Below are 15,624 nucleotides of genomic sequence, written 5' to 3'. Positions count from 1 at the left end.
TTTTATAGTGAAAAATCTAATAACAACCCACCAAATCTGTTATTAACAAACATTCAACAATTGATCAGGTTCATAGAGCAACGGATGTTATTGAAAATGCCTATGACAATAAAAAAGTATGTTCTGCCTTATACCTAGATGTTGCACAAGCTTTCGATACGGTTTGTCACGATGGCCTCGTTCATAAGTCACAGAAAATATTACCGAATCAACACAGAGAACTACTAAAATCTTACATCAAACCCAGAATGTTTAAAGTCAACGACGAGTAAGCCTACTCTACAGTAAAAGAAGCTAAAGCATGTATATGGAAGAATATCGAGGCCAATTATTTACCTTCCTTACGTATCACTACATAGTATAAAACAAAGTCGCCTTTTCTGTCCCTATATCCCTATGTGCGCTTAAATCTTTAAAACTACGCAATGGATTTTGATGCGGTTTTTTTCAATAGATAGAGTGATTCAAGAGGAAGGTTTATATGTATAATACATGCATAATATACTAAGGCAACATTGCTAATTTTAGAGGTTCCTAACGTGATGTCGTAAATTAACCTATTTTTTTTAGGCTTATTTAGCAATTAGCAAAAACGCTGCCTAACCCTACGAGTTAGATCGAATTAATGTACTACAGTATTGTACACCATAAAAAGGTCTACAAAAAAGTCCAGGATGGTATATGTTTATCTTTTAGGGATAACCCACATTAACCATTTTTATTGTTTACTTTTTACGTGAGAAAATGGCTTATTTACGAAGCTATTTTAAGCAATACGGCATTAATCCTTATCGAATTAAGTACCTTAAATACAGTGTGCAATTAATATAGATCAATATGGTTCCTTACAGCATGTCAATTAAACAAATATTTTCGGAGATATTACAAATTTAAAATTTGCGTTTAAAAATGTGTAATGTAATAAAAATTGTATGAATTTAGATATTCCAAAGATAGCAGGAAATCTTCATAGTAAGTATAGGGGAAGAGGAATTGTTTTACTCCAAATTTAATGCGTGCAGGCCAAGGGCAGTAATGAATGAACCAAAAATACTGGATCGATTTTAATCATGTTTTCATTGAGTGACATAGGCATATATATTTTATGCCCGTGCAAAGTCGGAGCGGGCCGCTATGTTTTTATATACAACGTTCATATTTTTTCTGTAGTGTATTTAATTTAGTATCAGCATTGCACCCGTGCGAAGCCGGGGCGGGTCGCTAGTATGATATAAATAAAAAATAATTCAGTGGTTACATTTGTTAAACTACAAGAAACATATTTAAATTAAAAGATAAGACCTTGAGTTCAAACATAGGAAATCAAATCAATTAATTATTGGAAGAAAATTACAAATTACAAATTAGAAAGTTGAATTGTGTTGAAATAGAGTGCAAGTTTTTCAGAACAAAATCCTAAGAGTGTAATAACTACCTTAGGCACTATAGGGCCAATTTCTTACGAAACTTTCAAATGCCGACTGTCAGTCAGGAACTCAAGACAGTCACAAGGAAACATTGTCACTTTAAGCGAATTGTGATTGAAATGTGATTTTAATAAAATAAACAATTATGTTAATATATAAATTTTATTATATTGGAGACTAGATTAGGACCCACTAGTAACAACGTAATAATTAATTTTAAATGTTTTAATTAAACTAAAATAAAGTACAAAATAAATGGTATTGTGACAGAACTTTTTACGAACATAGCTCAGCCTCTGATTGGGTATTTATTATACAGCCGTCATAAATATCTTTTAAGAGAATTTTTTACCTGCAAAAATATCGTATATATACCCTCCAAATACGTTCTAGCTATCATTTAAAATAATATTTTGTGCTAAACACATAAACCTCACCATGAATTCTGATCATATACGTTACTATGTCTATGAGAAGCTACGTCTCTTTTTCTCGGACAATAAAGTACCAGAACTGGAAGATAAACCAAAACCGTGCTCTCGTATGAAAATGCTGCTGGACATGCCACAATTATCTTGGAGTGTTATTGAAAAACACAGCTGGAGTCTTACTGACAAATCGCCGAATATTCATGTAGATTTGCATGATCCCACCAGGTGTTTTAGAATGAGACCAACTCATACTACTGATTGTGTACGAGGTCGTGTAGGATACAGTAAGGTGAGTTTTTTTTAATATATATTATTAATTTTCAATATAGTATTCAATAACCAGTAAATATTAATCCTAAAGAAATTTTCGTTACGAACAGTCGTCATTATTGTGTGTATATATAGTCCTTACTATAAAACAGTCAATACCCGTCATAGATCGTCGAATATACCGTTAATTGTAGTTTGTAAAAATGTAAAACTCATTTTATATTTGGGACCAATTTTTCCTTCTCATTTACATTAATTAAAAAGAAACTCTTTTAGGTTCAATTTGTATGTGTATGATATATATGTGTGATATATATCATCGACTGATCGATGATAACGTTAAATATCTCCAAAATCTTTCGAACCGTTTTTAGGTAAACCTAAAGTTGAAAACCAAAAGTAACATTGCGACGTTATGACGTCATAAATTTCGATGACGTTTATTTTCATTTTTGTTCGATAGACTATATATTTTTTTACACATAAATACATCTATAGGACACAGGCTGACGGAATCATATTCTGTTCTAAGATATGCATCAATATGTTCTTACTCCTGCAGTAATTAATTTTGATCTAAAAAGCATTTATTGACAAACCATATTAACCCAATTATTCTGTCACATTCTATAATTTTCCATATTTCTGGTAACAGTTATCGATCCATTTTCGCACTTCCATAACATTTGAAAGCATATGCTAGCCAAGCAGTGCTGAATCGATCTAAACAGTAAAAATAGGAGGGCGCTAAACTTGGTGAGTACGCTGATAGCGGTCGTGCTTTCCATTAATGCTACAACAGAGTATCCCTCACAACTCTCGCAACATGTGTTAGCGTTTTGTTATACGTGATGGCGTCTGTTACTCGCTATTTCTGCGCAATTTTTCTCGCTATTATTTGCAACAATGCGTCGTTTAATTTCTTCAGCTGACCACTATAGAAATCTGCACTAACATTTTCATTCTGTTTTAGCAGCTCGTACACAATACACCTTTCTGACCTTTCTATATAAATCCTAGGGCAAAAGTCCCGCTGTCATTTTGATTGCCTATTACTTTGCTCAAAAAGAAGATAAATAAGTTTGGTTTTCATAGAATGTTTACTTGGTCTTTACATTTTTTTTTCGTTATGATATAAAAATTATATCGGCAAAATGGTGACCGCGATTCACTATGCAACTTTCGACTCTTTTAAGGCATTTTTCATGACATTCTGCAACATCTGAGGTTTAATTTATTCAATTTTATAACAAATGTTATCCTTAAGTTATTGAATCGTTTGGGGCTTATTAACATAAACCTTTGATTTTAAAAAAACCCATAAGAAAAAGTCTGGCGCTGTTAAATCAGGGGATATAGCTAGACATGTAAATCGCCAACTTGGGAAATTAATCTTCTTGGAAAAACGTCATTCAATAATTGAATTGTTGAACGAGCTGTATGTGCTCTGGTCCTATCTTGCTGGAATCGCATGTCCTCTAGTCCTTGCTCATCCATTTCAGGCACAAGAAAACTTCGAATCATGTCTTGGTACCGTTCAACGGTAACAGTAACTGCAACACCTTGGTCATTTTCAAAAAAATAGGGACCGATGATGATTGCAGCATGAATAGCACACCATACAGTTATTTTTAGTAAAAGCAATGATGTTTCATGAATCAATTAAGGATTCCCAAAACTGACTGTTATGTTTATTGACATGGCCACTGGCAAGAAAATAGGCTTCATCAATTTAGACAATATACCAAAAAAAATTATCTGTTTGCTTGGCAATTAAACTAATGAAATTTTCGTTCAGTTAATGTGGTATTTTCTCTCATTTTGGATTTTTCACATAGCCTGTAATAGTGTCGAATTTCTGGATTCATCAGCTGCTAGACTGTTTGAAAGTTCATTGATAATTTGTGCTATGTGTGCTAAATTTGTTTGTCTTTCAGCGCGTTCCTTGTTATTGATATCAAAATAACTACGTTTAAACCAATAAATCATAAACTGATAATTGGAATATGATATAGTAGCATCACCATAATTTTCTGGAAGTGTTTAGTAGACTTCGGCATCAGATTTATTCAAATTCAAACGACAAAAGTAGAAAGACTCGAAAACGGAAAATGGAACACGGTTACTGTATGTGCAGAAATGTCAGAAACGTAGAGCTTAGTAACTAGACTAGGTTGTCTAACGATTGTTTACATTGATAATTCACATTATCACCAATAGATATCGCCTCACCACTTCAGTATGGTTCATTTTACAGCGTTAATGTTTGCTTAATATATCTATTTAATTTTCGGTACTTCTCGAGATTAATTACTTTTACTCTCCGTTGTTTTCTATTGTCTGTAAGCATTTGTCGGATCCTTCAGCTAACCATCCCGGTGATCGTAAAATATTGAAGCTGGGTAAGGTCGGACGTATTCTGGAATGGTACCAGGAAGTTTACAAAACAGTCGTTCGAAATCCCCTTTAAGGAGTATGTTAAGTCTAAGTAAACCAAGGATACATTACTTAACAAATATCTCCGGATTTGGAGCATGCGCTTATTGTGCTCCATTTATTTCTGAAACAGAGAATAATTCCAGTTTGGCGCATGCTATATACGCCGCTTCATTTAGTTACTCCTTTTTTTATATATAAATTATTTTTTATAAATATATAAACACAAAATTTGATGACAGAAATAAACATTGAAAACTTTTCAAAATAACACATTTTGTTTAAAAAAATATTTAATGAAATGAAATAATAAATATATAATTATTATGTACTTTTCTATTTTTATAAAAAACACCATATTTAAATTAACTTGCATGTTTGAACAATTAACATGAATTCCAAAAGCCATAACATAATTATTACTATAAATAAGACCAAAATCGTTTAGATCAGATCCACCCAATATAGTTAAAACAAAACGAAAAAGCCACCACTATATATGAAAGCAGTGAAATAAATCGTCCTAAATACCTCTAAATATAACCAACTATGATCTTACTGCAAATTTTGCTACTATTCTTGATTCACTAACCACATTAATTAATTGACTATCTCGAGCTTTCCATTAACATATTGTACATTTACTAGCCTAAAACGAACGGATAGTCGAGTCAATACACCATTATCTTTACAAAATAATAATTTATTTACATAAACTTTTATAGAAGAACGCATTCTCTTTTCCTTGTTTGTCACTAGACCATTAAGGTGTCATTGATAGTTTTATATTTTGTTTACTTGATCCAGGTTTACTTTTATTAGCAAATCTTGAATTTCACATTTGACTTTCACTCTCAACAATATCTAGCTAACAGGTCAATTGATATGTCCCCAGCTTGGCACATAGATAGCGCCACTATAATTAAATGCATATGTTTTTTAGTTAGCACTAACCCTTAAAAGATGTGTGTCGGATCATTAATTTGTGAATTATAGCATGTTGAGTGAAGCAACTTTTTTATAGTGAAAAAAATGGATAAAAAGGAATTTCGCGTGTTGATAAACTGCCCCGGGAAAATCGACCATCATCATGCTAAATTTAGACGTGGTAAAATGAGCACCGAAGACGGTGAACGCAGCGTACGCCCAAAAGAGGTTGTTACCGAAGAAAACATTGAAAAAATCCACAAAATCATTCTGAATGACCGTATATTGAAATTGAACGAAACAGCAGACACTCTAAAGATATCAACTAAACATATACATCATATTATTCATGAATATTTCGGTATGAGAAAGCTCTATGCAAAGTGGGTGCCGCGCGAGGTCACTTTTGACCAAAAACAATGACGATGATTGTTGTTGATGATTCGGAGCAGTGTTTGAAGATGATCAGGCGTAATAAACCAGAGATTTTGCGTCGATATGTGACAATGGATGAAACATGGCTCCATCATTTCACTCCGAAGTCCAATCCACAATCATCCGAGGGGACTGTACAAAGCGTGGGAAAACGCAACAGTCGGCTGGCAAGGTTATGGCGTCTGTATTTTGGGATGCACATGGAATAATTTCCATTGAATACCTTGACAAAGGAAGGACCATCAACAGCGACTATTACATAGCCTTATTGGACCGTTTGAAGGACGAAATCGCCGAAAAACGGCCGCATTCGAAGAAAAAGTAAATGCTGCTTCACCAAGACAATGCACCTTGTCACAAATCAGTGAAAACGATGGCAAAAATCCATGAATTGGGCTTCAAGTTGTTTTCTCATCCACCGTATTCTCCAGACAATTTCGTGTTCTCATATCTCAAAAGAATGCTCGCTACAAAGAAGTTTTTGTCGAACGAAGAGGTGATTGCCGAAATGGAGGCCTATTTTGATGCAAAGGACCAATCGTACTACAAAAACGGCATCGAAAAATTGGAGGGTAGCTATAATCATTGTATCACCCTTGAAGGAAATTATGTTGAATAAAAAAACTAATTTTGCCAATAAAATGTGTCTTACTCTGGTAGGCCGGGGACTTTTCAATTGACCTGTTACTTCTCACCTATCAAACAAAAATTAAATTATTACTAAAATACTGTGCTATAAATAAATGTCTAATTTTTGCCGGTTACTAAAATTTTTGCTACTATTCTTGATAGACAAAACCTCATTAATGAATTGACTACTTCCAACACAACAAGAATAATTTTCTTCTCTGTTGTTTGGATTTTACAACTTCTAAAAATGTAACCTTACATTCTGCACTTATCCTTGTTCTTCCAAATTGTAAACCCAATGTATAATAAACCATACAGAATAAGAAAACAATTTATCACTATTCCTATAGAATTATTGATGTAACAAAAAATATAAATATTCTAATTTTTTAAAATATATTTTGAAGTCTCTTTTACCAACTATGGGTTTATCTGGACTGGGCCTAAAGTTTAACGTGGGCTCCGAACCACGGTCCTCAGCATTAAGCCTACTGACTAGCGAGTGACCAACTTTAGAAATCATCCCAGAAGACATCCGGTCTTACCCAGCCTGGTTACTGGCGTGACTGGGATCATTTTCCTTGTCGGATTTTACACTCTTGCCTAGAGCATTCACAAATTTTAAACAATCACAAACATAAATTTAAGACCATGCCCCGCGGCTATCGCAACAGTAGGAGGACCGTCCTGTCGCTTTTACCACTGCGTCACCAAGCCGGCTCTCTAAATTTTTTGTTATTTTCACTTAACCGACTGTATGGATCGACTCGAAAAGAATGTACCTCCATTATAAAAGGAAGACAGTATAGTTTGTTATTTTCTATTGTTTTCTATGCAGGATAGTGCGCATACGCCATGTCCGCAGATATTTGTTAAGTGATGTATCCCGGTAAGCCCTAGTTTCTAAAAAGGACACTCTATTATCATTATCTAATAGAAATTATAATACAGCTTACGTCCAGTAACAGTAATTTATTTAGGGAACACATAGTTGGGAAATTTACTGGCCTGACAACCAACGCGGCAGCCACCCCCTGATAGGAGTCGCCACAGCTGAAGCTCCACTACATTGTCGCGACTTCCGAACCCTGATCGGCGGCAACAAGCACTCCTGGGCTTGGAACCTCACCACCAATCGACTCTATCACGACTCTGGAGTTATACCTTCTCAACCTTATCCGAAATTTAAGAGTGGCGGACAGGACTACGTGGCTCCTAATAGCATCACGGTTATCCTGAACATGGACGCTGGTCAACTCAGCTTTGCCGTTAACGGGAAGGATCTCGGAGTGGCCTTTCACGGCCTACAGGGTAAAGTTTTATATCCTGCCATCAATACAGTATCAGGATTTAACGACATATCGATAAGATATACCGGAGAACTCAAGCGTAAGTACATTTTATTAACAGATGTTAGACAAATTATTTCGGATATATATAAATGTATAGATATAAATAAATAAATTGGGTAGTAGGTAGGATATATAGAGTGTTATCTTAATACAAATAATTTCAGAATTGTTTTGCGTGATCTCAGCAGGAAAGTGCTGAGAACATCATTTTGCTGCATCTCACTGATTAGTTTAAATTACCATTACAACGACCTGTAAAGAAAATATTTTATTAAGAAAGTATTTTATTGGTTGAGGATTTCACACGCATCACGTAACCAACATCTGATGTCACATTCATAATTATATTTCAAATTAAAGCCAAATGAATAATGAATGAATGAATAATTTTTCAAAAGAATTTATTAAAATAGAATCCTGTATAAATTCAAATATTATGAAATTACAAAAAACTAAAGTATAAGTATATAATGTGTATAAATAAAAAATAATTAAATTTCTATATAAAAGGGGAATCTAATTGAAAACAACATTATCTCCTGGCAAATAGAATCAAAATTGTATATAATTATTTTTCCCTCTTTCATATTTCTTTACTGCTATCAATTTAAATAAGATGCATTAAAATATCTTTTCGTTCCCTAATACTGTCAAGGATACATTAAAAATCATCGTGGTCCGGTAGATCCACTGCGCGGCCGCGCGCGTCCCCATTGTTAGAATTTTTTTAATATTCTCAGTATTGCTTGGGACCTCATGAGTAGGGCTGTGTCTTTTTTATAACCAAACTTCTGATATCGGTATATTGTTAGTCTTCGAGGCGTAAAATATACACTGTATTAGTTATTAAAATAAAGAATAATGTTAATGAGTTTTATGTTAAGCTGTATATACCATACATATGTATATATAGTAAAAATGACTTAAATGTCATAAACTATTTACTAAATTACCACATATTTATATACAATACGACAAATGTATTATATATAAATAAAATTCATAATATACAAATAAAATTAACAACTTTCTTGTAGACACAATGCTTTATACTTGTCACAATAATTACTAATTAATTACAATATAATAAAAGTTGCAATAGAACATTTCCAAGTAAAGACAAAGTTAATATATTTCATGGGAAAAGACCTTAGCTTCTAAAAAACACCAGCATAATTAATGAAATCAAGGACTCAAGTACCTAAAAACTCAATCATGTTAATATTTTGTGTTTTATTTTAGTATATATATCCTTTCAACTATTTTCTTTTATTTCTGCTTAGATCTGCTTTTCTCTTCTTTGATATTTTGGCATATTACTTTTCCTTATCAACAAATCATACAGCTGTAGCAAGTACAATCCTTTTCTAAATAGCTACCTTTTCAGGATTCATGGTTACAATAATTTCCTGCACTTCTGCAAAGCCTGTAAACTGGACGATTAATTGAAATTACTTAAATATATAATCCCCTATTACCTTGTCAAAATTCATTTGTCGAATTCTAGGACTCATATTGGCTACTTGTATTTGCTTCAATATTGAGCCTTATAACATTCTTAACAAAAAACCCTTCTTGACTTATCGTACCCTACCTAAAATTCATTCGTAAGATAATAATCATATCGATAGTTTTATGGAAAATACTACCTTGATAATAACTCCTTATACAGTAGTGTATAAGCTTCTTGACTTATTGTTTTTTAAGAAATTTTTTCTAAACATATGGATTTAATTCTAGTAACGCCATCTATATGTCAGGACGGGGACTTTTCAATTAACCTGTTAGAAGGCTTGAGCAACATCTAAAAATATTGAATACTGAAGTTTTTTTATTTTCTATTAGTGATTTTTCTATGGCATTGGTGATTCTCTGAACCTGATCAAGCGTGGAAAGTTGTTTTCCTGAAACAAAATTTATTATCCGGAATAAGATTTTTTTCATTGTGAATGCCGTCATATAATAAACTGTAAACCGTCAACCTTATTTATTTGAACAGCAGAAAAGAATACTAATAATATCGTATTTCAGCTTGAGTTGAATATTCATAGCTCAAATAGGACAACCTCTGTTTATACATAATTCTAGTTTAAATACGTACTATACGTACGTTTATACGTTTTTATACGTAAAATATAGTTTTTCGAAAATTAAATTTTTAAAAATGTATGTAGGAGACAACTACAATGGCATATTTTATATTTTCAGCTGGCCCACCTTCACTAAAAGCCATGTGTAGGATCGCAATCAGAAAAAGCCTGAGACTATTCCGCATCGGCATCACGGATATTTTAATCAGCTGGGACATTCCCAGACCTTTAGCGCACTACGTTGGAACCACAGCATCATTTACATAATAATTTTAAAATTATTATTACAACAATTATCGTTAAAATTAATTCAACTCTATTATTTTAGAAAAAATATTCTAATAGTTCCCGGTTACCTACAGATAACCTATCCGACCTAGTCACTAATACTGATAAACAATTATAATGTTATAATAAAAATATTTGTAAATATTTTGTCTTATTATCTCACCGCATAAAGAAATATAATGTTTATTTAAAATCCTGATTACAATTCATAAACTCGTTGAACTTCGTATCAACTATAGGTATTTTACAAATTTTCTTCGACAATAACAATAGTCACGTCGTCGATCCGCGCGAGTTCACCGGCAGGTATTTTCTCATGTCGTGACAATATTATGGCTGTCAGGTAGTATTCATTTTAATGCTACCTTTCACCAAATCCTCGTTATGATGAAGGAGTATTTGTAGTTCTTGGAATGAATTTCCCTTCACTTTTGAAATGCCTGATTAACCAAAAAATAAATTTCTTATAATAGATTATATCCATCTAAAAGCAATATCAGCACTTCTAGTACCTGATAAATCTTATGTGCTTGTTTTTGCAAAGATCTTGTTAACTTATTTCATATACAAATTTGAATGTTATCAAACAACATATATTGTGTGACACCTTGATAATGATCGAAAAATGTCTTATGCAATATACATTTTGTCAAACGATGTCACCTAGAAACAACTATTAACAGGTCAATTGAAAAGTCATAGACATAGATTTAGATTGAAGATGAGAATTAATTGCATATATATTTTAGTTAGCCCTAACCTTCAAAACATTTTCTTATAACATCTTTATTAGATACGCTTAGTACAATCTTAATTATAAATTAATTTATTGGATTATTGGATATAATATATATATATATATATATATATATATATATATATATATATATATATATATATATATGTATGTTAATCGGATAGGAGATAAGATATAATGAAAGATACCAAAAAAAAAAGTTAACTGAATTTTTATTTATAATATTTGCATTTTACATTGCAACTTTTGATAACGATTTATTTCAGATGAATTTCCTTAATTTTCTTTGTAATTAAAATCCTTTATATCCTATTAAAACTTCGTATATGAGATGTACATTTATGTAAATTTCTTATGCAGTTATGTCTAAAGTATAAAACAAAGTAAATATAATCAATAATAATATAAAATAATATATAAATACATTAATATTAGAAACACTAACTATATTACACGAAAATAGAATATATAGTGTGTTGAAAGTTATTTTCTACATACGTCATTTAAATTTATGACATTAAAAAGTCGCAATGTTGCCGCATCATCTTCGAGTTTTAGTTCAGTTTGGCCTTGACATACAACAAAATTCTAATGTTGTGACAAATGGACGACGGCCCGTTTTCAGATGTACGCAAAATTATTCAAAATATTAGTTAAAATTACCACAGGTTATAATGGCTCCGTAATATATCGCATCGCTTTGTTTGAAAATGACGAAGACCATAAATTTTCAGGGTCACAAGTTGATTGCGACCTTAATAAGTCATTTCGAAAAGGAACGAGATAATGAAGGCCCCCTTTTGCCAGTAAATTCCGTTAGAGAGGTAAATATTGATGGTATTAAATGCTATAAGTTGCTGCAATTTTATTGAAAATATTTTTAGCGTGTTGCTGCTGTTATTGACTGAATATTAGTGTAGGTACTGTGAATAACATCGCTTACAAAATTCAACCTAGAAAACTTGGCCATCTTGATATTGACTCTATTGGAGATCTATACGAAATGTATAAGAGCAATGCTAAGCAAGCCAAAACTATTTTATCGATATAAACATAAATTAATAAAATTATTTCAGAGAAAATTGTTATTCTGGAAAGTATACATAGAAGGGTTAGACATGCAGATTTTTAAGGGATTTAAGACATCCCTTAAACATTCCATACACTCCTGCAGGGCATAGGATTGGAAATGTTGTATATATAACCCTCGAAGAGGTCTAATGGACTTTCCAGACATTGCCTTAAAAGAATTAATTTGTTGAAGGCATAAAATAAGACCAAATAAAATAAACTATTAAAATATGTGTATCTTGATGAAACTTGAATATTACAAAATGGTTCAGGGAGGCACTCTTGGCAAGACAACACCATAAATGTGTAAAAACAACAAAACTTAAAATTTACAATAGCATTTCATTAGGTTTTGTTGATCATAATATTTATTAATAATTAATCTCAGATATATTGTTACTCATGCAGGAAATAAGAATGGTTTTATTCCTGAAGCGGAATTAGTGCTTTCCTCCAAATCCAAGGGCGATTACCATGGAGAAATGAACCATGATATGTTTTTGTAATGGTTTCAAATCAATTGTTAAAAACCTGGAGGAACCATCAGTTATTATTTAGGACAATGCACCATACCATAGCATAGATACATTACGGAAAAAGTCCGAACAATAGCATCAAAAGAGGCTGTAATGAAGGAATGGCTTTGTTTCATTGCGTTATTTTACAATTTTCTTTTTTAGAAATAAGCCCGAAATAGATATACAGTAGATCAGATGAGTGAACTATATGGTCATATAGTATTATGACTTCTTACCTATCACTGTTTGGTTATAACAATTGTTTGGAAATGTGGAAGGAAGCATTGTCGACCATAACACCTTCGGTTTCGATGAACTAGATAAGACATACAGAGAAGGTAATTGATAAATGGTGAATCGTGAACACGTTTTAGACAGATTGGAAATTAACAATATAGTAATTGACTTTGGCAATGACTCGAAAATTGAAAGTGACTAAAGGAAACTTTCAGGATATGTGATAATGCTGTACAATGTTGGAAATTAATGAGACAGAGTGATGAGAGTGGAAACAACTAAATGTATGCATATATTTAATAGAAAATAACTGTAGAAATTGACATTGTGTTGCGTAAAAGATTTGTGTGCAATGGTGTGATTGTAATTGTTCAGAATTCAACATGAGCATTATGTTAGAATGTATGAGAAGAGAATGAATACTAATTATTTTGTAACTAAGGTAAATGTCATAGGCAGAATTCAGTGACTAGTATTATCAAGAATGGCGTACACAGGTAGTAGTAGAACTAGATCAAAGTAGAACACCATTGAAGCAAACAAGAACTAAATGTAAAATGGCAAATATAATCTTGAATGAAAGTAAAATATATTATTTTGGTACATAATTGTTAACTAGGTGGATTAAGCCTCCAGTGCGTTTTTACGATTTTTATAAATATGGATGATATATAAATAATAGACTATAGATTTATATGGTCCCAAATTAAAATCAAATATAGCCATGTAAAATGAACTTAATTCTCTTCGTGGAAACGGGTATCTACCTGAGTACTATAAAGGTCTCCGATTTCACCCCAAGCATCAGTGTAGAAACTTCTTTGCGTCGGTTCAACATTACTTACACAGAATGTCTGTTTACGATTTTACTACGCCCGAATTACTTGAAGAACCTAAACCATGTGTCTTGACGAAAGTGTTAATGCACCTACCCAAATTGCAACCTTGTTCGCCATTCGATATTAATTCCATAAATCCAGACAAGTTACCCTGTGTTCCAATTAATGATTTTGATCCAGCAAAATGTGAAAAGCGACACAATGGATCTCCGAACCGAATATATAAAAACTGTGTTATGGAAATAGTTGGATATACGACCGTAAGTATTAATTCGTAGAATCCTCATGATAAAAGCGAGTGTCACATATACAGTCTATCGAAAATTAGTGCGAACATACGCCATATAAATTTAGGACGTCAAAACCTCGCAATTTTGCCGCATCAACCCTTAGTTTTGATTCAGTTTAGCTTCGACGTATAACAAAATTCTGGTTTAAATATAATATAATATAATCTTATCAGATATGTATAGTTTACTTTAATATTATAGTTCATCTAATGCACATATTATCGAAAAATTTAAACTACAGTTAATTATACAGACCACAATAACGTATATAGTATATTCAAAGTTTATTTATATATTTGCCATCGAAATTTTTAGTTCAGTTTGGCTTTGACATACAATGCAAAAAAAATCTAATCTAAATAAAATAATTAAACAAATTTAATGTTATAAAATATAGTTTATTGTAACATTATAATACATGTAATATATATATATATATATATATATATATATATATATATATATATATATATTATTGAAGGATTTAAAACTACAATCAAGAACACAGGTTTGGTAATTTCTAGGTTAGAGTTGATTTATTTACATTGAACTCTTCTCCACACCACCCATGAGGTAGAGTTTCTAGGCACTTTTTTATGTAGTGGTATCTAACCCACCTAATTAACAATTGTATTCCTGAGAAACGTATTTCATTTTCATTCAAGAGCATATGTACCTTTTTACGTTTAGTTCTTATTTCCTTCGATGGTGTGTTTACTTGTCAAGTCATCTTGATATCACTGTATATTTTATTTCGTCTGCTACTATCTGTGTACACCATTCTTAGTTCATTAGTATTCATTCTCTCCCCATACGTTCTAACCTAACGCTGATGTTCAATTCTGAACAATTACAATCATATCTGTGCACACAAAGTATTTACTCCCTACAATACCATTTTCTACAGTTATATTCTATTAATTATGTGCACACCTATATTTGTTTCCAGTCTCATCACACTGTCTCGGGAATTTCCAGCATTATCACATATCCTGAAAGTTCATTTTCACTTTCCGACTCACTGTCCTATTCAATCACTAAACCGTTAATTTCTAATCTGTCTAGAACATGTTAACGATTCCACCATTTATCAATTACTTCCTCTGTATGTCTTATTGAGTTCATGTCTGGAAATTCCATTAAAACTCTTCGAGGGTTATCTTTGCACTATTTAAATCCTATGTCCTATAAGAATGTATGAAAGGATCATCTAACATCTAACATCCCCCAAAAATCTGCATGTCCCTAACTTTTTTATGTATACTTTCCAGACTAACGAATTTCTCTGAAATAAATTATTAAATTATGTTTATATCCATAAAATAGTTTGTGTACTCACTGTTCTTTTACAATTCGTATATTTGATATCGAATAGAGCCAATATCAAGATGGTCAAGATTGGTCACCCACTTCGTATCTAGATGGGTTTTCTTTGGTGAATCTAGCGTGTTGTTCTCCATATTGTAATCGATGTTATCCGCAGTATCCACGTTAATATTTAACGCAGCAGCGGCTCACAAAAAAAAAACATATTTTCTGATAAATTGCAGCAACTTATATTATTTAATATCATCAATAATTACCTCTCTAACGGAAATTAGAGGCAAAAGGGGGCCTCCATTATCT

The 15,624-nt window shown here is 32.1% G+C and overlaps 1 protein-coding gene across 1 annotated transcript; it reads left to right on the top strand.

Moving 5' to 3' along the window:
- Positions 1–1,865: 1,865 nt before the first annotated feature.
- LOC143201544 (SPRY domain-containing SOCS box protein 1) lies at positions 1,866–10,404 on the top strand. Its single transcript, XM_076412669.1, has 4 exons — positions 1,866–2,147; positions 7,537–7,945; positions 10,117–10,238; positions 10,327–10,404. The coding sequence occupies exons 1-4, from the start codon at positions 1,866–1,868 to the stop codon at positions 10,402–10,404; spliced, it is 891 nt and encodes a 296-aa protein (XP_076268784.1).
- Positions 10,405–15,624: the final 5,220 nt, after the last annotated feature.

The sequence above is a fragment of the Rhynchophorus ferrugineus genome, unplaced genomic scaffold, assembly GCF_030347505.1.
Source record: "Rhynchophorus ferrugineus isolate W39M unplaced genomic scaffold, kcgeb_rfMv2 rfM8, whole genome shotgun sequence".
Classification (NCBI taxonomy): Eukaryota; Metazoa; Arthropoda; class Insecta; order Coleoptera; family Curculionidae; genus Rhynchophorus; species Rhynchophorus ferrugineus.
This window is presented reverse-complemented; position numbering and strand designations above follow the sequence as displayed.